This window comes from Chelmon rostratus, chromosome 19, assembly GCF_017976325.1.
Source record: "Chelmon rostratus isolate fCheRos1 chromosome 19, fCheRos1.pri, whole genome shotgun sequence".
Classification (NCBI taxonomy): Eukaryota; Metazoa; Chordata; class Actinopteri; order Chaetodontiformes; family Chaetodontidae; genus Chelmon; species Chelmon rostratus.
This window is the reverse complement of record NC_055676.1, coordinates 3,395,331-3,416,986: the sequence shown is the minus strand read 5'-3', so window position 1 is coordinate 3,416,986 and position 21,656 is coordinate 3,395,331. Positions and strand designations below refer to the sequence as shown.

At 41.4% G+C, this 21,656-nt stretch overlaps 1 protein-coding gene across 1 annotated transcript in view; it reads right to left on the bottom strand.

The window, feature by feature from the left end:
- Window positions 1–8,514: 8,514 nt before the first annotated feature.
- Window positions 8,515–21,656, bottom strand: part of onecut2 (one cut homeobox 2) — a 29,477-nt gene continuing 16,335 nt past the window's right edge. Inside the window, exon 2 of the mRNA XM_041960707.1 lies at window positions 8,515–8,804. Within this exon, the coding sequence (XP_041816641.1) occupies window positions 8,515–8,804 (290 nt within the window). The remainder of the gene's footprint in view (window positions 8,805–21,656) is intronic.

Genomic DNA, 21,656 nt, shown 5'->3' with positions numbered 1-21,656 from the left:
AGTTTAGCACTTCGCTTTGGTTCAAGCAAGGCACTCATCCAAGGTTCTTCGCAACAAAAGCACTCCCTACACTGCCCAGTTTGTAACTGGGACAGCAGCCTCACACCTTGGCTCTGACCAAACCATGGATTTGTGGCCATTCGGCTTCCCCGGTTGATTTTTAAGCCGGACACTTGTAAGAAGGGAAGCAAAATGGCACATTTGGATGTAGAGATTCCAGGCATCTAAACCTACATGCATACTGCTGCTTTTATGACTTTTATGGGTTTGTACGTATGTGACACAACTCCTTAGCTTTCATTCTCCCTGCTGGTGAAAGCATCAGACAGCTTGTTCTTTTCCTTCACTCTCCTGCATGATTTCAGTATGCTTTGCTTTTCCAGCCAGGTATTTGCGATCAGTATGAGGTCCCTGGAGTATTGCAACATGTTCATCTATGTCAGGGTTGTGATTTTGGTCATGTGGAGGTAGTCTGGGACCCACAAAGCAGAACCAAGACGTTCACCGACAACTCACATTTGATTTCTTGTTTGCATTTTGAAGCGATGTTGACGTTCTGCACTGAGACATCAGTGGATTATTGTTATCTTGGTATGTTACACTCCATCCTGTTAAATGTTTTGTGTGCGTGTGTCTTTAGAGCTCTACTGTGTTGATTAACCTTTGTGATGAGGTACAGTATGCAAGTCAGATTTTTTGTGAATAAGTTGGGTGCACTTAAATTTTGAATTGAAATTTTCAGTCTCAAAATGCATCAACTGCTGGTGGACATTTAGGGGTACTGGCATGAGTTGGTCAGTTTGCTGGTCAGTCCACCACTTTGGTCCAGTTTCAAATATCTAAAAATTGGATGAATTGCCATGAAATTTGCTACAGATATTCAAGGTCCCAACAGGATAATTTGATAGGGTAATCTTGCTTTTAATGCAGCACGATTATCTGATCTATCTTTCTATCTGTCCAGTACTTTTTTGTTTCTGCAAATACCACTGTACTGGGTTTAGAGCTAATTAGCGAATGGAAATGGTTAACGAGGCAACCGTCAAACCATAAACATCAGCGTTTAAACACTGGAACTGTGGCGTTGCCATGTTAGCATGCTGACTCACGGCAACAGGGGGGCAGATTGTGGTAGGACTCAATAACGTTATCAGCTGCTCTTTCTTCTTCTTCTTTCTTTTTGTTTGTCATATTGCTGGATTTGAAATGAAAACTTACTCTGCTCTAACACTCATTGTCCAGAAAACATGGAGAATTGTGTGTTTCTGCTTGCAGCCCCTGATATCCAGCATCCTGCCCGGCCCTGTGCTACACCTGCCGCTTTCCCCTTCCCACTTCTTTTTTTGAGGAGGAGACGATGCAAGGCCAAGAGAGACGGAGGGAAGAGAGAGAAAGAGGAGGGAAGAGGAAAGGAGAAAGTAGAAAAGAGGGCAGAATCAGACGTTATCATTAAAAGGAGAGCAAAAATGCATGAAGCTGAGCGCAGACCGCACTGAAGAGGACAAAAATCTTTGGTTTCTTTGGTTTCATCAACATGATTAAAAGGACAAATGGAAAGTCAGTGAGGTAGCCTCTCTGGTTCTCACTATTGAAATAGAAAGTTTTTTTTCTTTTTACATACACACAAAGTCAGTCTTGGAAGCAGCTAGCTTTAAGGGACTCCTCAGTTTTCCTTCCTAACGAGTGAAACAAGTCGGTGTGTTTGCATTCACGCAGTTATACCTTCCAGTGTTCAGGTGACAAACGGGAAACACTGTACTTTACTGTAAATGCAGTGTGTATTCACAGTCACCTTGATAAGCTCTTATTCTGACACACAGTGCTTCATGTTGCTCCTCTAAAGCTCACTGGTTTTACAGCATGGCGCAGAGGGCTTCTTAACAATATGTTTTGTTTTCAGCACAAAATGATTTTTCACTTAGCTTATGTTGAGATAACAAAATAGTAATAATGAATTGTTCTTGATCACAACATAATTGTACACCAGGAACGACTGGTGCAGACGGAAAACTGAAATTTAAAGAGCATGGAGCATTCATGTGTGCTCCATGCGTAGAGCCCTGAAACAGAATCACTGGATTTTCTCTGGAAAAAGGAAAACGAGTTCTGCTGCAATGAAAACCAGGATCAATAGATTAATAAAGTGACTGCACATGTAATTTAACAACTCAAAAAAGTGGACCTAGTGTTAATGCACCCTGTCCATGTCCTAGGGGTTCGGGGCTCCTTAGGGATCACAAAATAAAAGTTTTCATAACAGCATAACAGCATAATCAAAATGGTCTTTACGCATCGTAAGCCTTCCAAAGGCTAATATAAAAGCATTTTTGATACTCAAATCTGCTGGACTCTAAAATGCAACTAATCTTATTAAGAGAGTAAGAGTTGATGTGCAAGAAAAGGCCAAAGAGAGCTTGGGTAACATCCAGTGATCTTTCTTTTCAGGGAAAAAAAAGTGTTTATACTGTTTAGAATTGTATTAAGTCAGTGTGCGAATAAGACCTTCACTACGGTCAGTACGAGCTGCGAGGATGTAAACACACACAGTTTATTGGCCTCTCAAGGATTCCAGTTATCTTTGGTGAGTCAGTTTATATCAGCGTGTGGCCCTTTCTTCACCTGATCAAGTGTCACTAGAACATCAGTCTGAATATTCATTGCTTGTTCAACAATGGTCGGCAGGAAGCAAACAAATTAAAAACGAAGCAACCGATAAACTAGCCATAAAAATCACAAGGAGGAAAAGAAAAACGGATGCAGTGCTCATCATTCGGGAGGCTATTATTTGTCAAAAAGAGATTGTTTTCATCTCTGAAAAAGAAAAATCAGTACCAGGACAAAAAAAAACTAGATTGGCTAAAGAGTGAGAGCAAGTGTTGACATTCAGAAGTACGCAAGTCTAATCTGACATTCCTACATTGTTCTGTCATTAAGTCTAAACATTCATAAAACAACATTTCATTTGCTTTTTAAAGTAAAGCTAACTAAGAATAAATTAACAGGCCTGGCATAAGCACTGCATCTTTGATGCAACTAACATCCTTAAATACTCATAAATATTCATCAAAAACAATTACATCTAATTAAATAACATTAAATTATTATTAAGTACAAAACTAGTGTGTTCTAAAACACCTCATAAATAAATACAGCATTGAACAGAAAGAAAAGGGAACATACAATGTAAACTTTGGCAAAGCTAATCATCATCAAGGGAAAAGGGTTCAGAGGGAGATTTGGCAACACAATTTGTTCGCTTAAATTAATTGAAAATTAAAAAGAAAACATAAATTACATTAAATAAAAAAAATCACATATTGCAAAAACCTAGGAAGGAACATAGTAGTAATAGTAGAAATATAAGTATTGGCAAATAATTTTTAAGTACTTAAAAACAAACAAGCAATGAAAACCTCTTTGGGACAGTTTTTGGTTTCATACCCTTTTTTTTTCTTTTTTTTTCTTTTTTTTGGTTTGGCAGGTTTAGCCTGTATTACATCCAGACAGAACTGCAAGTGGGAATGGAAAATGGCCGCCACGCCCTGAGCCATCAGCCACGCCCCTCCGTTGGGCGTGGTTAGTAGGATGGGAGGGTCAGGTGGGCGGATGATTTCTTTGGACTAGAAGCTTTTCATACAGAAAGAGAGAGAGAAAACTAAGGATAAAGCTATTTGACCGATATTTTAGCAGTTTCTCTCAGCGGGTGTAGTATTTTTGGTTTTGTTTCATTTATTGTTGTTGTATATATGGAGCAGCAGCGTCGCTCCTCCCCCCTAAAGAACAAGCTAACGTTGGTTTGTTAGCTCCGGACGGTTAGCGTGGCTCCTCCTCCAGCATGGCCATGCAGACTACAACAAACTGTGGCGGTTTGCACTAGGTTTGGGTTGAAAAGTCACAACTTAGAGACGGTGAGTTAAACAACACTGTGAGTGACTTCATGTAGGAGAAACTAATGGTTCAAGGTCACAGACCCAAGATCGGTATGGGGGGGAAAAGAAAAGGTGTCACTGTGCTACTGTTAGTACAGCAAAAAATCTTTGGTATGCACTGTACGTTTCACATAGCATTACATTGTCACGCTCTCCGCAGTAGGAAGCGCGCCAGACAACAGCCAGCTTCACCTGAAAAAGTGGCTTGTTTGAATCTCCAGACTGGGTGGAGGCAAAAGATGGAGGACGGAAACGTTTGAGGAGCAGTCAACAGGTGGCTGACGTCCCTCTCGATGCAAACATGCTATGCCGTATAGACGGGAACCGTCCCTGTACTGTTGTCTGGCAGCTCTTCTTACTACTGCTGGAGATTGTTGGAGGTAGACTTTGTCCTGTGGAGCAGGTAATGACAGGTGGTGGTGGTGGTGGTGGTCGGGGGGGGGCAAACAGCAGCCATCTGAGAAACTCTCTAACGTGATCGTGGTGGGTGTGGCACATTTCTTCCTATGGTGGCTGCATGTGTTGACGCCATGCCGGAGGAGCGACCAACATCATAACACCAGGTGTATACGTTATAGTTGAAAAACTTCGTACAGACCGATACGAGTGTCTGCTGCGGGCAATTTAAGCTAGATATCCACCAGATACTGACTATCCTGAAGGAAATTGTGATCCCACATCCTGGCTAAGTTTGTGGACTTCAGTAAAGGTCGAAGGGTGAGAGTAATGCTACTTGCTTGAAAGTTAAAGGACACGCAGGCTCTATTAGCCTACAGGCTAACCCAGAAAGTTTTGCACGCAATGTGATGCACCAAAATAACAACTAGCTTAAAGTATTAAAAACCCACAGCGCACCACTCCAAGGTGGATGCACGTCACGCTGCAGGTGTACACGCGCTGGTTAGCAGAAGTCGAGATTTTCCTTTTCGGGGGGAGAAGAACTGCTACTGGACTCAACGGTGGATCTTTGGTTTGTTAGCTGATGAGGTTTCTGTTGTTCTTTTAACCATTTTTTTACTTTGAAAAACTGCATAGGCACACGTTAAAGACACTCTTCAACCGTGAGAGACACATTAATGTTCTGCCTTTTTTTTGGAGGTCGGAGGGAAGGAAGTGGTCGACGGCGTCCTCCGTTGGTTCCTTCCCTCCTTCCCGTATGGTTTTACCCTTTTCAGTCCCCAACTTGCTTCCCTTAAAGATGGCCTGACGCAGCATCAGGCAGAACAAAGCTACTTCTCCGCTCCCGTGATGTCATCCTTCCTCCTGTCCTCCCTCCTTATCCTCGTTGTCATCATCCTCCGTCCTCGACATCGTCGCCGCCACTCGTTTTTTTTTTTTTTTTTTTTGGTAATAATTCTCTTCCATCTTCAGTTAGTTTTTTCCGTTTGTTGGAACAGTTAGGTGCAGAAAAAGGTTTTCTTTGGTTTCGATTTGTCAATAAATAGAAAAAGTCTCAAGTGTCCATTTTTTATTTTAAATCGTTCTTAAAGCCTTTGGCTTGCCTCTCACCAGGCCGGGACTCAGCCTGGGGTTTCTCATGAGCAGGGGCTGCTGACTGACGCCTTTCCTTTGGTTTGGTTTCTTTTTTTGGTTCAATACGTTGAGTGAGACATGATTGATGAGGTGATTACAGGTGATAAGGGCTGTTAACACACAGTAGGAGGTGGCGGCAGTTGAGGTTTTCTGGGTGCATCAGTATTTACATCATGTGTAAAGGCTGTACAGTGTGACGGTATCAAGCTAAAATTAGTGGGTGCTGTGGGATTTGGCAGCGATGGATGTTTGGTGATTATTGTATGGACACACAGACATTCAGAAAGACAAGCTGAGAAGTGTTGTCTCAGTCCATCTGTCTGTCTGCAGTCCTTTTCACCAAACATCCAACTCTCCGACGCTGCAAACAAATTCTATATGAAGGTTCTTCTTCAGGTTTGTCCTCAAAATCAGATTTTTTTTCCTTAAAAACATTTAAGTGGTTAATTTGTCCACTATCCACAAGGAAACAGTTTGAAGCCTGACTATATATTTTATTAGAGTGATCTGTTTGCAGCGTTATTACCTGTCTTTTTGTTCTCCAGCCCGCTGACCCTCTGGAAGAGACGGACCTGCCAGGCATCGTCTATAGATTGTCCTCTTTAACTATTACAAAGGCCCTGATCCGCCTGGACAGTTCGTCCTCCGCGGGTTCAGACGGTTCACTGGCTGATTTTGTGTCTGTTTTTGATGTGGTCAGAGTTTGTTTTTAAGGGTATCTGTGATGGCAGCTTTAGGTTTCCAAAAACATCTTAGTCCTCCAGCTGGATTTACATCAAAATCTAGTTCACAAGGCTCCTAGCATGTTTCAGCCAAGAACCTCTTCAGCAATGTGAAACCAATACAGTCCAAAATGTGTGAAATATGCACCAACTCTTGACATGGAAGGTGTGGTTTATCTTCACAGATTATGTTTTGTAAGTAAGGATTTAGGTTTTGCTCATATTAGCTAAAAATTAGAAAGCTCTCCTATAAAAAAGAGCTGTTCACTTCAAACAGACAGCTGAAACAGACGATCCGACAGAAGAGCTGCAGCTGGAGGGAAGATGCTTGTTTGAGTTTGTGCATTAAAACATGATGCCTTCCAATCTCAAATCCACCTTTACTTCACCACTTTTTGGACCCTTTCACTCAAATTGTGGAGCATTTCAGTTACAGCTCTCATCATCAAACATCACCGGTTTTAAGCAGTGTTAATAGCATCTTTGTTCGAGATCAAAAGAAAGATTGTGCTAATGCTAAGATGCTAGGTGGAAACCGCTGCCCTGATGGATGAGTTACCATGGTGACACAAATGATGGGTGGGTGAAGCCAGGGTAAACTGGAGCTTAGCTTGGGTTTAGCTGACAATGTTTTGGTCAGAGTGGGACTTCTGGGGAACGTTTGGGAAGTGACTCTTTAAAGTTGTGTGTGTGTGTGTGTGTGTGGGAGGGGGGAGTGTGTGTGTTTGTCATGCAGGTGTATTTGCTCGTCTGTAACAGAGTGTGCCTATGTGTGTGTGTTTGTCACACTGTGTGACCACAGACGCCGAATGGATTTCAGCCACTGTTTAGAAAAAATGGTATCCTGAGTTTTCTAATATGTGAAGCCCACTCGGCTTGGCAGAGAGCCCCGGTTCTATTGCAAAGAAAATGTGCTTCAAGATTGTGCTCACGTACGTTGTATACAGTCATAGAAAAGAAACTCATACCACTGAACACTAAGTATGCTGAGAAAGCCTGGAACTCTACATGTTGGCTCAAATTATGAGGAAAGCTGCATGTGCCTTGGTGAATTAGTGTGTGTGTGTGTGTGTGTGTGTGTGTGTGTGTGTGTGTGTGTTTGTGCTTGCATATTTAGCCATTTCAGCTTTAAGAATCCTCACTGCCCCCTTTAAAGAGTCCAGTCATTACATGTTGCTCTTTTTTAGGTGAAATTGAAGAGTTTTCATCATTTTGTAAAAAGAGAGCTGATTAGTTTTGACATTATTTTAAGAAAATAAAAAATCCTTCTACCACAGGAAGGTATTTCCTGTTTAAAGTGGATGTGGAACATTTTGGCAGCCAGCTCTTTAATTTTGTTGTGAAGCTGATGGTTAAAGTCGGGGACTGCACAGCCGTCACGTCCATTATATAACAGATAAATAAAGTGACCAGTTCCTTGGGCAGTGAACACAGCGGACACTCAGCCTGCTCATTTAGATGGAGAAATCACTGTATGTTTGAGGAACTGATCTGAACACACGGGCCACCAGCTGTTCCTGTGAGCATCCTGATCACACTCTGTCAGCGGGCCTCAAGCTCTTAAGACTACTTGTAAGGTCAAGAATGAACTCTGATGCTCAATCAGACCGGGAAACTCCCGCTCATGAATCTTTGGTTTGGTTAAAAAGCAAAAACACGTAGTGTGCAGTCAAACTTCACCAGTAGCTGCACAAACTGACCTCCTTTTGTTTTAAGATGCAATTCAGGTGTGAAAGCGACTGTGCAGTCTCCGAAACTTCAACTCCGCCCCTAACAGATCAGCGGCGTTGCCGTCTTTGGATGAAATTTCCAGAGATGTTTTTTAGCTTATCCCACAGCTTGTAGCACATTCTGGAGTCATAAAGCTTTCATTGGTTTGGTTTGTTTGGTTGGTTCCTAGCTTATATTGCATAATAGAAAACGTCCATCGTCTTCTAGTCTTTGGTATTTGGGCTAGTGTGTCAGCTTATTGTCCTAAAGGAGACACGAGCAGTGAGAGTCTATCACTCGAAAGTTTTCTTTCCCCCAGTGAGGTTTCTGTGTTTTACGGGTGAGTTTACCCTTCAGCTTCTTTATGGGTTGATGGAGAATTTGCAAAAGGCGGTTAGGCTACAAACAAGTCGTCGCAGTGAGCAGCCCCTCTCTCAGTTTGTCACCCTCGAAAAAAAGCAAAACAGACAAACAAACAAAAAAATGTAAAAAGTTTGGTTTTCCTCCTCGCTTCCACCCGCACCCTCGGCCCCGCCGTCCCTCCCCGCGTCTCCGTCACCCCGCCCCACCCGAAGACCCCTCCCTGTCGCTTCCCTCCCCTCCCCCTCCTCTATCTATCATCACGCTTTGGTACAAGTGCTGGACGCTGAAGATTGGCCGCTGGGGCTGGCTCCGTCGTCTGTCCATTTGTCCAGGCTCCGGCGGCGGGCGTTCATGAAGAAGTTGCTGACCGTGGTGAGTTCGAGGCCCAGCTGCTGCGAGATGGTGAGCTGCATCTCCTTGGATGGCCGCTTGTTCTCCTTGAAGATGGCCAGCAGGGTGCGGCGCTGCAAGTCGGTGAAGACCAGCCGCGACTTCTTTGGCGTGCTGTTGCGCTCCTTCGCCGTGTCCTGCTCCTTCCGTTTGCACGCTGCGAAGAGGCGGAGAGAGGAGGAAAGAAGACGGCGAGGGTGGGAAGTGGAGGAGAGGAGGTGGGGTAGAAGAGAAGGAAAATAAAAGAGTTAGTGATGTTTGTACTGTCTGAACAACAGTCAAACACTGGAGGAGGACTGGGCAGCATGTCCTAAATGAAACACAAACAGAAGTTCATGTTCCTGTGTACACCTGATGTCTGTTTACCTGCTGCCTGTCTGTCTGTCTGTCTGTCTGTTTCTCTATTAGGACACAACAGACTGGAGATGCAGTGTGAAGCTCAATGATGAACATATAGTTATCTGCCATGCTTTCACTCCTAACCTGCTCGGTTTACGTTTGGCTTCCCTGTTCGATTTGGTTTCTTTCAGCTGCTCAGTCAAACTCTGATGTGGACTAAAACCAGACCGAGACTGCCTGAAACTGTTGATCTCAGTCCACCTCCAAGCAAACTCTCCAAGCATAGGATGCTATGCTATTTTAGAATGAATTCAAAAGATGATCTCCTACCAAGTCCAACAGACAAAGCCGTCCATGAGCAATGCTCCTGCCTTTGTGACGTGTCATTGCCCATGTCTCTTTCCTCGTTTCCAGCCATCTCTCTTCTGTCAGCTGTCCAGTTAAGGCAAACAAAAAAGCCCCCAAAAAGAGTAAAACAGATGTGTTTTGTGTATTTTAGCAATTCCTCATTAACAAGTGAGTGAAACACAGCAATCACACAGCAATTATCCCCCAGAATATGACAGTCCTAATGCATCTTTTCCACCCTGTTTCCACCAGTTATTTATGAAATATACGATCCTGCTGCTTTCCCAACTGATAATCTCGCTTTTCTTATTTCTTGTGAGCTCTTTGTGCCAGAGAAGAGTGATAAACTCTGAGGTATGAGCTTCCTCCTTGAGTCTGTGTAGCGCTCATGATGTCTATCTGCAACCAATAACACCTGTACCCAGCCTCTAATCACACGAGGTTCCTTTGAGTGTAATAACACCAGAAGCGTCTGTTTTTTAGGATACACACCTGTGTTTCTCTCTCTCTGCCTATATTATTATAAATATCATTTACTGCTTCACTCTTTTTAAGTGAAACATACTTCAGAAGACAGATGAGGGCACCAGTCAGGTTTGTGGCCTCACTGTGATATTTCAGCTGCATTTTTTGGTCAATGTCACATTACAGTTGTTTTTTTTAAGTAACTAAATGTTAACTAGAGTTACATAAGATAAGATAACTGAAGATCTAATGTGTAATTATCTGTCCAAAACGTAAAATTTGAGTGACATTTTTAGACTTGGGCTGCACGGTGGCTCGGTGGTTAGCAGCATCGCCTCACAGCTAGAAGATCCCCGGTTCGATCCCACCTGGGGTCTTTCTGTGTGGAGTTTGCATGTTCTCCCTGTGCAGCGTGGGTTCTCACCGGGTTCTCCGGCTTCCTCCCACAGTCCAAAAACATGCTTAGGTTAATTGATAACTCTAAATTGTCCGTAGGTGTGAATGAGCGTGTGGTTGTTTGTCTGTATATGTAGCCCTGTGGTAGGCTGGCGACCTGCCCAGGGTGTCCCCTGCCTTCGCCCGAGAGATGGCTGGGATAGGCTCCAGCCCCCCCGTGACCCTGCAAAGGATTCAGCGGTGTATAGACAATGGATGGATTTTTAGACTTTTTCTGATCACAAGCCTTGAGAAAACAAACCAAAATACAACAGAACAACAACAGAACAACAGATCAACAATAGGAACAACATTAGGAACAGGGCCTCTAATGTGTCTGTTGTATCTCAGTCAGTTGTAGTCAGGAGGTGTGGGTGTGTTTGATTTCATTACCTCTCTGAATTAAGTATGAGTCAGAGCCCAGCTGATCAGTACGAATCAGGTTAAAGACTCACCTCAGTCACAAAACTGTTACATAAGGGGAAACTATTGTCGCTGTAAACACACACGCACACACACACACACACACACACACACACACACACACACACACACACACCCCTCCTCCCGTCTCCTCTCAGTTTCTTATCGCAGTATTTAGTGACCTGGTGACAGTCGCAGATGAGAGATGACAGCTTTTGTTTCTCTGCTCCTCTCTGTCTTTGTCTCCTGGTGGATGGCTGAGTAGCTTCTTCAGGATAAAAACACATATATGATGTTTACACTGAGTTAAACTGTTTCAACTCCAGACTCCATGTTTCTTTTTTTGTTTTGTTTTTATGGCTGCTCCACTCCATCAAATGGAAATATTCTGCCTGCATAAATGTTACAAAGAAATAATGTTAATCCTCCACACTATCTGGAGTCAAACTGCTGTGGTTGTAATACAGTCTGTCACTGACAGGTGGCAGTATTGATCTCTGAATACGAAGAATGGTGAGCCACAAACATACTGGGTGTAAAAAATATATAGTCTGCGTGTGTTTGTGTGTGTGTGTGTGTGTGTGTGTGTGTGTGTGTGTGTAGCACAGAGAGAGAAAGACAACCATCACATATTAAATGGCAAGAAACAGTAAATGAAAGACACAAACAATAAGGATGATGATGAAAATAATAATAATAATAATAATAATAATAATAGTAATAATAATAATAATAATAATAGAATCAGCCTGTTTTACATGTGGCAGCTGTGCTTGTTTCATATGTGTATCATATTGTTTTTATTTATATTCATATCATTATTAACATTATACAGATAGGGCATAAACATGTAGATGGGCCATATTATGTACACATTAGAACATCAACATGAGCCCAGAACTGTGCCGTGTTTAGTTTTGCTTATTCACTCTAAAGTGGAAAGATATTGGACATTGGACCTGACTATTTAGTGGATGATTTTTGTGACTGTGAACTGAAGCTTTTCGATTTAAGTCACCTTAGAAATGTTCTGTCTGTCTGCCTTGGCTGTCAGAAAATAAATGTGTTAAACCATTGTATACAGGGAAGGATACTTGATCACAAGTATGAGGAAGCAGACTGCGACTATTCTAAACAACTGCAACTACCATGGCCTTTCTACAACTCTTTATGCTACTACTACTACTACTATATTTTATGATACTGCAGCTACTAGTAGTAACATCTGCGTGGATCAATGGTTCTCAGACCTTTTTCTGGCATTCCCCCCTCAGAAGCCAAAAAAAGTTCCCACCTCATACCCCACAATTTTGATCAATCATCAACAATGAAAGCTCAAGCAGCTGATAAAAAATGATCCAAGCTGAGTTTTACTGAAATAAAGGTCAGCATGACAGCATCAGCAAACTCTAGCTTGTTTATTTTCCCTACATAAACCATATTCATTCAGCTTAGTTTCATTCCATATTTTAACCCTAAAAGGCATCTGGAACAATTCAAAACAGGAAAGTGTCTACAGTTTAGAGTTTATTCAGTTGCACTTCCATGATTAAGGCTACAGGAATAAACATTCATTATGTTTGTGCACTTTTGGAGAGTTTGTTTAGTGCCTGGCATTTCCTCACAGCTCCAACTCGACCGGTGTAACTGAAGCTGCTTCCACCTGGCAGAAAAGAGTTCACAGCTCTTTATTTTCTTATTTTCACACCCATCTCCTGCTTTCACACAGCATGGATACGTGTTGATGCCATTTGCAGAATTTTAAAGAATCAGCTCAGGAAGGTAGTTCTGATAGAACAGGATAGGATATTTTTTAACACTAATTATGTCCCTCACTGGTGAACATCTGTCATTTTGGAGTATTTAGCATCACGTTCCTGCAGAGCTTTGCTGCACCCCCTGTCACCTCCACCTTTTCTCTTCCTTTGCCTCCTGCACTCGACCAAGTAAGAAAAACTGTCAAGAACTGAAAGTTGATGTCAAATATCTGACCTGATTCATTTAATTCAGCACATTTGCACTACTAAATGTATATCAGATAACATTTATATATCATAACAGCTTCTTTTTGACTTCTTCTTGTTTGACATCTAGAGTAACAGCCAGGTATTGTATCAGCACTGTAGTGTCAAAACATTTTAAGCCATTTTCAGCTCCATACATTAGAGAAACACCTTGTACTTTCCTTCCTCATTAAGGCCAGCTTTAACTGAGATGTCTGAATGCCATTAGGTCTTAAATCCTCAAATTTGTGCTCACTTGAGAATAAAGCAATCGCCCTTTTAAACATGACAAATGTAACGTTGCCGGCTTCATCTTTGTGTTTCAGTCATGACTTCATTTATTCAGACATGACTGCTGCCTGTTTTGTAATGCTCATGTAACAGTGCACAAGCAGAGAGTGACAGGACATCAAACTGAACTCGTTCACATGCTTACGTAAAGCATTTTGCCGGATATTCAAAATAAGAGGGGGAAATGTAGACTGAGCTGACACGAGAATCTCTTTCACAAACAGCCAAATTTACTACAAATATCAACAAGTAAATAACAAAACAGTGAAAATTCTACTGTGAATATTTTTGAAGCAGATTTCAAATGTACACCTTCCCCTCTCTGTCTCTCCTCTTCTGCTTACTGTAGCTCTATGAAAAGCAGCTCAGCAGCAGTTCACTCCAGACAAAAAAAAGTGCAGACATTTACGTGTAAAAAAAGGAGCAATCAAAATCACCCACCCACACACACACACACACACACACACACACACACACACACACACAAGCGCAGGCTGCCGTCAATGGAGAAACAGCACGCTTGAGTGATTCAATCAGGCTTTTTTTCCTCTGGTCGAGGTTACAGTGAGGATGAAATACGCAATTATATTATTCAAAAGGGGTTTACCGGTTTGAGGAGGGGTGAGAGGAAGGGTGGGGGAGGGGCGGCTTTTCTTTAAAGGTAAGGGGTGAATCAATAGGATCAATAAAGCAGGGTTCCTCCGCCTTTCATCAGCTCTCTCCGTCTCTCTCACAGACATCAGTGTGTTGCTAAAAGCGTCTCTAACTGCAAACGAGATCAGCAGAAACTACGGAGAATCACCCGCCTTCTTTCTATTCTTTCCCTCTGTGTGAGTCAGCTGTCAGGCTGTTCTGTCACAGCCTCCACCGTCTCCTTTATACATGATCATAGACATTCAAACTACAATCAGCAGGATTATTCCACTAACAGCACAGCCATCGTTACATCATCACCTGCAGGGCCACATACAGTAAGCTTCATCAGCACAATATTTATCAGGATTTTAGTCATTATTGTCGCATAACAATCACTTCCATCATTAGGGAGTCAATCTGCAATACTCCTTTGGTACAGTACAGATAATCCTTTTTTTACTTCTGCCCTCATTGTGCCTTGTGTATGTAGAATAAAAATGCTGTATTTCCCAAAGGGAGACATCAAAAAAGTTTTGTTTTGGTATCAGTTTAATGAGACCACCATTATAGACAAAATCATCACCATCATCATCTTCACCACAATGATTCACATCAGATCATTCATGTCATCCCTTCAATACTATGGTCGTCACATTCTAATCAGCATCTTAAAGACATAGTGTGACATTTTGAGACATATGCTTAAATGCTTTCTGAGAGTGAGATGAGGAGTTCAATATCGAGCTCATGTCTCCAGCTCCAAACTGGATGTATAAAAATTGGCCTACCGACACCTCTAGACCTCACCGATTAATACACTTTATCAAATCTGTTTAATCTTTTAACACAAATATAAAAACAACAATGTGCGGTTCCTGATGGAGTTCCTTGCTGGAGCAACCTCCAGCTGGCCCCAGTCACTGTGCACAGCCCTCCTGAAGTCATGTCATCACAGTGAGGTTGCCAGGTTTGATACCATCATGCCCGCACAGAGGACAAAACCTGTGCCGACCGTTAGCATCTCTGCTGCAGCTGGAGGTGTTGCACAGAAGTGCCGGGGGATGGAATAAACTGTTCTTTATCACGAAATAGTTCCAACAAATAGCTTCCACGACTAACAAGTGACCACAAAAAACTGTCAATTTACTTTTGTAGAGATGAAACAAACAACATATTTTGGATTTATCTGTGAACTTTAGAGGTGTAGAAAGGTGTATTTTTCCACCTGCTTACAGTTATTCTAGCACTGTACTTTACACAGAAACATGACATTGATTTCAGTTTTCTCATCTCATCTCTTTTCCTTTAACATCTTCTTCAGCATTATTTTCTTCATGCTTTTAATCCACTGGAAACAAAATCATCAACAGTGTATTCATTCTCCTCACAATTAATAACATCAACTTCAAAATCACAGAAATCCTCTTTACTGTTCACCATTATCATCCTCATCTTTATCCCTCAGACAGGATCACACCACCAAGAATAATCATTCTTGTCACCACAATTATCCACCAACATAATCCTCATCGATGATGCTCCAAACGTCACAGTCATCATCATCAATATCACTGCTGTGCTCACCGCCATCATCATCATATGATCTTCATCACCACTATCCATCTGTTATCATGTTCATCACCATCAGTCAGTCAGTCACAGCCATTTCCATCATCAAAACCACCCTCATCAATACCATAAGCATGATTATCAAGAAGCTTTTTGCCATGTAGCAACATGCTGTATGTCGCAGCCTAAATGAAAACAGCGCCTTCGGTCACTGTGTTTATAACTTGCAGGTGGGGTGGCTGCAATGCAAAAGCTACCCATGCTATATATTGATCACAAATACTGATTTAGTATATTCAGTGTTTAAGATTTGCTTGTTGGACATGAACCGAACACCTCTCATGATTACAGAAAACTGTTGATGGTGTCTGATTGGCTTGCTTGTTTTCCCGCATGACATGCCAAGTTCATATCATATGTGGTGAATGACTGGTGGGAGGGTTAGCATTCACGCTAACACTAAACTCAAGATGGTTGTATCCTTGCAGAGTCTGTCATGCAACGCTTTATCCATTAAATTTCAGCTTAATTAGCAAGAATGACGGACTTCTGTGTCATTTAGAAACAAGTCTGATAGACCTGGTGCAGGAAAATAACAGACTGATTTTACATTTTTCTTTATCATACTTCCAATAGTATAGGACCAACTAGCTCTACAGTGCAGTACAAGAGCAATGCTGTTTATTTATTTCAGTGTCTTCTACATGGATCATCTACTGGTGATGGTGTTGACTTTTTGCCTATTTTAGCAGGATATCATGTATGGAGCAATCAGGAGCATATTTAAGAGCATGAATGCAACATTTGGCCATTCATGCTTAACACCATCCATTTTAAGATTGATGACAAAGTCTGAAATATGCAAGTGCCGCTTCCTATGTCTGGACTGAGGCTAAATTAGTGATGAAATAATCCTTTTGAAATTCAGACACAGAAATTAAACAGATCTTTACACGTCCATTGAGTAACACCAGATTTACATGTTCAGACAAAATCGACTGGTGACACCAACAGCTGACCAAGAGGTCAAGATTTCCAATATGGCAGCTGAGAGGCATTATTTTTCTTTTAGGCCTCTTCTCTATTCACTTGAATGAGGTTGAGTCAAGTGCTAAGCCTCAAGAGCTGGTAACACTCAAACAATGTATTATACAGAGGTTTTAAGAGTCAAGGACTGCTAAACGTCAATAGAAACATCAAGGTGATGTTTTATTGAAGAAGCCATTTCAATTGAATACGGAGAAACAGAGGGAACAAACAGAGCAGAGAGCTTAGGCAGGAGAAAAAGAAATGGAGAAGTAAAGATGGCTAGAGAAGAAAAGGAAAAAGAGAGAGAGGAAGGGTGAGGGAGAGTGGAGATAAGAAAGAAATTAGGACTGAAGAAAAATGGAAAGCAAGATGAGAGATGGAGGAAGAAGGGAGGGGGGTGATGCAGGGAGAAAGGGAGAAAGGAGAGAGGGGAGGGAAGCAAGATGAGAAAATAGCAATATGTGGGATGTGGGAACGACAGAAGGAAAGAAAACAGGAGGAGAATGATAACAACAATGTCACACTAAGGTTTGCCTTTCTAAAACTTAACAGCTTGAAAAGTTAGATCTAAAATGTGGCGTCCCTCAGGGCTCTATCTCAGGCCAAATTCTTTTCAGCCTGTGCCACATCCTTATTGGAAAACACATCAATTTCCATATACACAGACGATACTGAGCTGTTTACTTACATGTGTCCAGATGACTCCTGCATTCATTTGTGACATTAATCTATTGATGACATAATTTCTTACAGCTAAATTAAGGTTAAATTGTTAATCTTATTGGGTGTTAGAGAGTCTGAGAGACACATATTAAATATAAAGACACGTACTTCACACAACATTGCTTTTTACTGAAGTGTTTTTACCCCAAAATATTTAAATTAACCCCTAATTAATTCTAAATATCACATTTTTTTAAACCTTGACTTTATATAAAACATGTTATGTTTCAATGTACTCATGGGGTGTGATAAAGAACTAAAGTTTATCAAAAATAAAAAAGTGTATAGAGAGGAAGCGAGTGAGCCGACAGCTTCGGTTTCAGTTTACAGATAGAGAGAGCGAGGAGCTCAGCAGAGTCATTAGAGACTGTTTTCATCCTCGCCACAAAGATAGATCACAGCCTGGCAGCTTCACCGTGATGGCCTCAATCTCCACAGCGCCATGCCTGTGTCCTGTTGCTGATGGACACTATTTCCCACAATGCAATATGTAAGAAAAATGGAGGAGCAACTCACAAAACTACAACAAACAAAAAACAAGTTACAGAAGAAACTGTGTCAATACTAAGTAATTAATCATGAGTGATATTTAACGATTATTATTTACCAGCTACACAGGATCATGAAAACAGACTCTGAACATCTGAGCTTTTTTTCCTCTGAAAATCTATAAGAAAAATTATGCAAAGCCAAATAAGTGCTTCTTCCTCACCACGTTCTGTACAAAACTATTCACCAATTTATTCGAATCCACTAGATGCTAATAGCTAATTGTACACTCTTAGCTATCTCTGTTAGCATTTTCAGTGGCACATTCGTCCGTCTGTGTCTCTGATGGCCGGACGCAGACGGAGGTAGAAGAGGGAGATTGAGATGAAGAGGTAGAGACTGAGAAGGCAAGGCAGAGAAACACAGTGAGATATGAACGGAGGACAGAGAGCAGAGCGTTTGGGGATCAACATACATAGCTGAGTATAAGGACTCTACCGACTCAGACAGACGTGTTTTATTCTGTAAGAAATCAGACTTCAGAGCACAAAGGGCTGCTATCACCTGAAGAGCTCTGTCTCTCTCTTTGTCCACCGCCTCTTATGACTCTCTCTGTGTCTCAGTCTTTCTGGGTGTGTAATTTAGTATTTTATTGCTGTCTTGCTTTTTCTTTTGTCTTTCATCCCCATTTCCTCCATCACATTTTTCTTCTTTTATCTTTTGTTCTTCTTGTTCTCACCTGTCATCTATCTTTTGAATCTCCCTCGTTTTGGCTTTTATCCTCTCTCCTTTGTCTCTATTATCTCCTTTTCTCTCCTCATCCCTGACTCTTTCTTCTGCCCCTTCTCTTTTCTTCCTTCCTGTCTCCTTGCCTCCGTGTCTCCTTCCTCTCCTTCATCTTCCTGCCCCTCCTACCGGCTTTCTGTCTCTCTCTCTTCCCTCCCTCTTTCTCCATGTCTCTCCTCTGCCTTCCCTCTCTGTATCTTTTTTTTATTGCACCATTACCACTTAAGCCCTGGTATCCATTACACAGAGGGCATATAAGTGCAGGGTAAGTACTAAAGTCGCCCTTCAACATACACTTCACTGCTTGTGTGTGGCGCCACATTTGGACGCTTCAACACTCAGTCATGAGCCGTCAGGGCTGAGCAATGTTTTGATGAAATCATTAATTAGCTGTGAATCGTTACATTGTTAATGTGTGTAGTGTATGTCACTGTGATGTCACAGGGGACTTCTACCCCCCAAATAATCATGACAATTAACTTCATTTCATTCTGCCTACTGGTTCAGGTTTTGAACAGCACTTTTTACACAGCAGCAGTGCAGAAGTGTTGACAACAGCTCAAATGGCTTTCACAGCATGATTGCTGACAGTCAGTTAAGAATACACCAAACATTCCACTAATTTGAAAAGGCAAAAACCAAATCCCTCACTTTGAGAACACTTAATTAACAAAATAAGTATGGGTGCATTAATAAAGGAGCAAAAACTTTTACAACTTGATTTTTACACACACACAGTTACGACTTGATTTTGCAGCAAAAATTCAGGTTTTCATTTCAAAATGCAAGTATGAAGTACGGAGCATGATGGTGCAGTGCCATTGCTGTATCCTTTAAATGTGTGATGCCTTCCTTTTGAAACTGGATAATGATTAGGCAGTGAGGCCTCAGTCTAGGTACATTTATTAGGTGACAGCACTCTCATTAAATATCTAATTTTAAAATGACAATGCCAGCCTTTTTAAGCATGCTTTGCATAACAAGTAATGTGATTAAAAGTGATACTAGCCAACTAATAAAAGACAGTCTGGGCGGGGACCACAAGGACCAGCGAAAGACCCTCCCCTCTCGTTGCACGATGCACTCTGGAGAGGATTTCCATTTTCCAAAGATGCCACAACTGTCAAGTCAGCAAGTCTTTGTTTGCTGTCTTGGCTTGACTATGCGTATGTCTACAAGTCACATGAGCCTACACAAAGCCCTCCTCAGAAAAATCTATTTTTATTTAACCTTAACTTCACACTTCAAGTTTATTTTTCAGGTCCGCTTCAACATCATGGATTCTACTTAGTGCCACGTTTGGCAAGTATTCCTGAGTATTCCCTGATGATGGTGATTCCACCAGCTCCAGTCCAAAAAAAATGGTCACATGGATTATATAATATTAGGTCAGTCAGTCAAAACAACCACAGATGGATAAACAAGCTACAATTAAGAATGTAATGTCAAAACAGGAGAAAGTACTTCGCTTAAAAGAAATTCAAGATTGAGCAGGTTTCACATTAAACAGTTATTTAGACATTAAATAACAGCACACACAAACATAACATGGTATAATGTATTCCCAGCCTCCCATCCTAACCCGCCAGCCAAAATGCCTTCACTTTCCAAAAATGCCCTCACTCCTGAGGTCTAACACTTAAATTGGTCGTCACAAAGATAGCTGTACAAGTGCATGCCCACACACACACAATCACATGCTCCGCTACAAACACACATGCTTGAATCTGTGAATTTAAAACAATTCATACAAGCGGCAAAGTAATGCAATCACACACAGAGCACATTTGAGGCCGAACCTCTAATGCATCTATTGTCAGCTTCTTCCTCTGTGCTTTTCATGTTGTGATTGTGTAAAAGCGATACATTTCACTAGTTACTGTTTTATTTAGCAAATGTTAATGCATGCTTGTTTAATGTGCACTCTCTAGAGCCCATTAGGTCAAACAGTTGCAGCTCACAATCTGGGTTAAACCAGAGATGTTTAAGACTTTTCTAATGGCTGCTGTTACAGTGCGCCACGTGTTTACAATTATGCTGATTAGTGACTCATAAGTATCCATATCATAGAAATGTGGTCAAACTATGAAAACATGTTTGTAAAAAATCTGAACATTCTTCCTAGTAGTTGGAAAATTGTAGCATACTGAACTTCCTCAAATGGTGACCGGGCCTTTGTTTACCTCAATTAAAGAAGGTAACAGGGCTTTACTTGAAGCAGGCTTGTATTAGAGACAGGCCTTTATTTCTAATTCCATCTATGTGACAGGTATACTTGCTACTTGTATATTTTAGTACGAAGCCTCGTTTTGATCAGTTCCTACCCTGGTAAAGTCACTGCATTGTCTGATAATTTATCATACAAACTCAACAATTCCTGTAACTGTTCCAAATTCAAACCCTGTTAGCATTGCAGTGGAAAGAAACCCTTCATTTCTTAACAAGACTTTTATTGTGAAACATTTGCAGGAACGTGGAAAGGTTTCTTATGTGAGGAAATACGGTACAGTCTGCAGCCTACACGATATGCCAGCATGGCAGCCAAGCTCACACACTTGATGCATCAGATCTTACAGATCAGCACTTACACTCACACTCACAGATGTATATACACAAACACACAGCCTTGTAGCAATCAGCAGTCCACTATGAGCTTGTGTGTGTGTGTGTGTGTGTGTGTGTGTGTGTGTGTGTGTGTGTGTGTGTGTGTGTGTGTGGTTGTGCTTAATGCACCACAGTGCTTTCCTCCTTCCGTTTTGATCGGATAACCGGAAATGCAACAACAGACTAAAGACACTCTGTCTCGGTTTCTCTCTCACACACATCCAGAAGAAACTGAGAGCATGAATGAATCTGTAAGAATATTTATTATTTAGCATAACATGGATGGCACTGTATGGCTGTCAGCTGAGAAATAAAGAAACACTAATGTTTACTTTCAAATTGATTATTGTTTTCTAATTATCCAATTAATTCAGCTTAAATATTACAATATAACAGAAAGTCCAAAGTTGCACCTTCAATTTATTTCCTCTAAAAAGATCCAGTTCACAGCTAATCTCAAAAAAGGCAGAAAATCTGAATTTGTACTTCAACTTGATGCCTGGTATTTTGAGGATAGCAATGCTGGAAAATTATTAGGAAATTACTGTGCCTTTTTGAAAAATGAAATTAAGGGTTTCTGTTTTCGTGTGATATTAGCTTGTGTACGTATATCCTGCACTTTATCACACATACAGACAAGTGGCTACATCTGTTTGTACGACTGACTGTACTGAGGAACAAAGGTAGACAGAATGTGAGTATTCAGAGTGTGTAATCACTGAATCAGTGTGTGTGTCAGTGGGTGGGTGTGGGTGCGGGTGTGTGTGTGTGGAGAGATGGTTTATCAGTGTATAATCTGGATGTCCACAAAGTCTGTGGTGACATCACCGGACAAAGGTCTCACTGTTCACTTAGACACACACAAACAC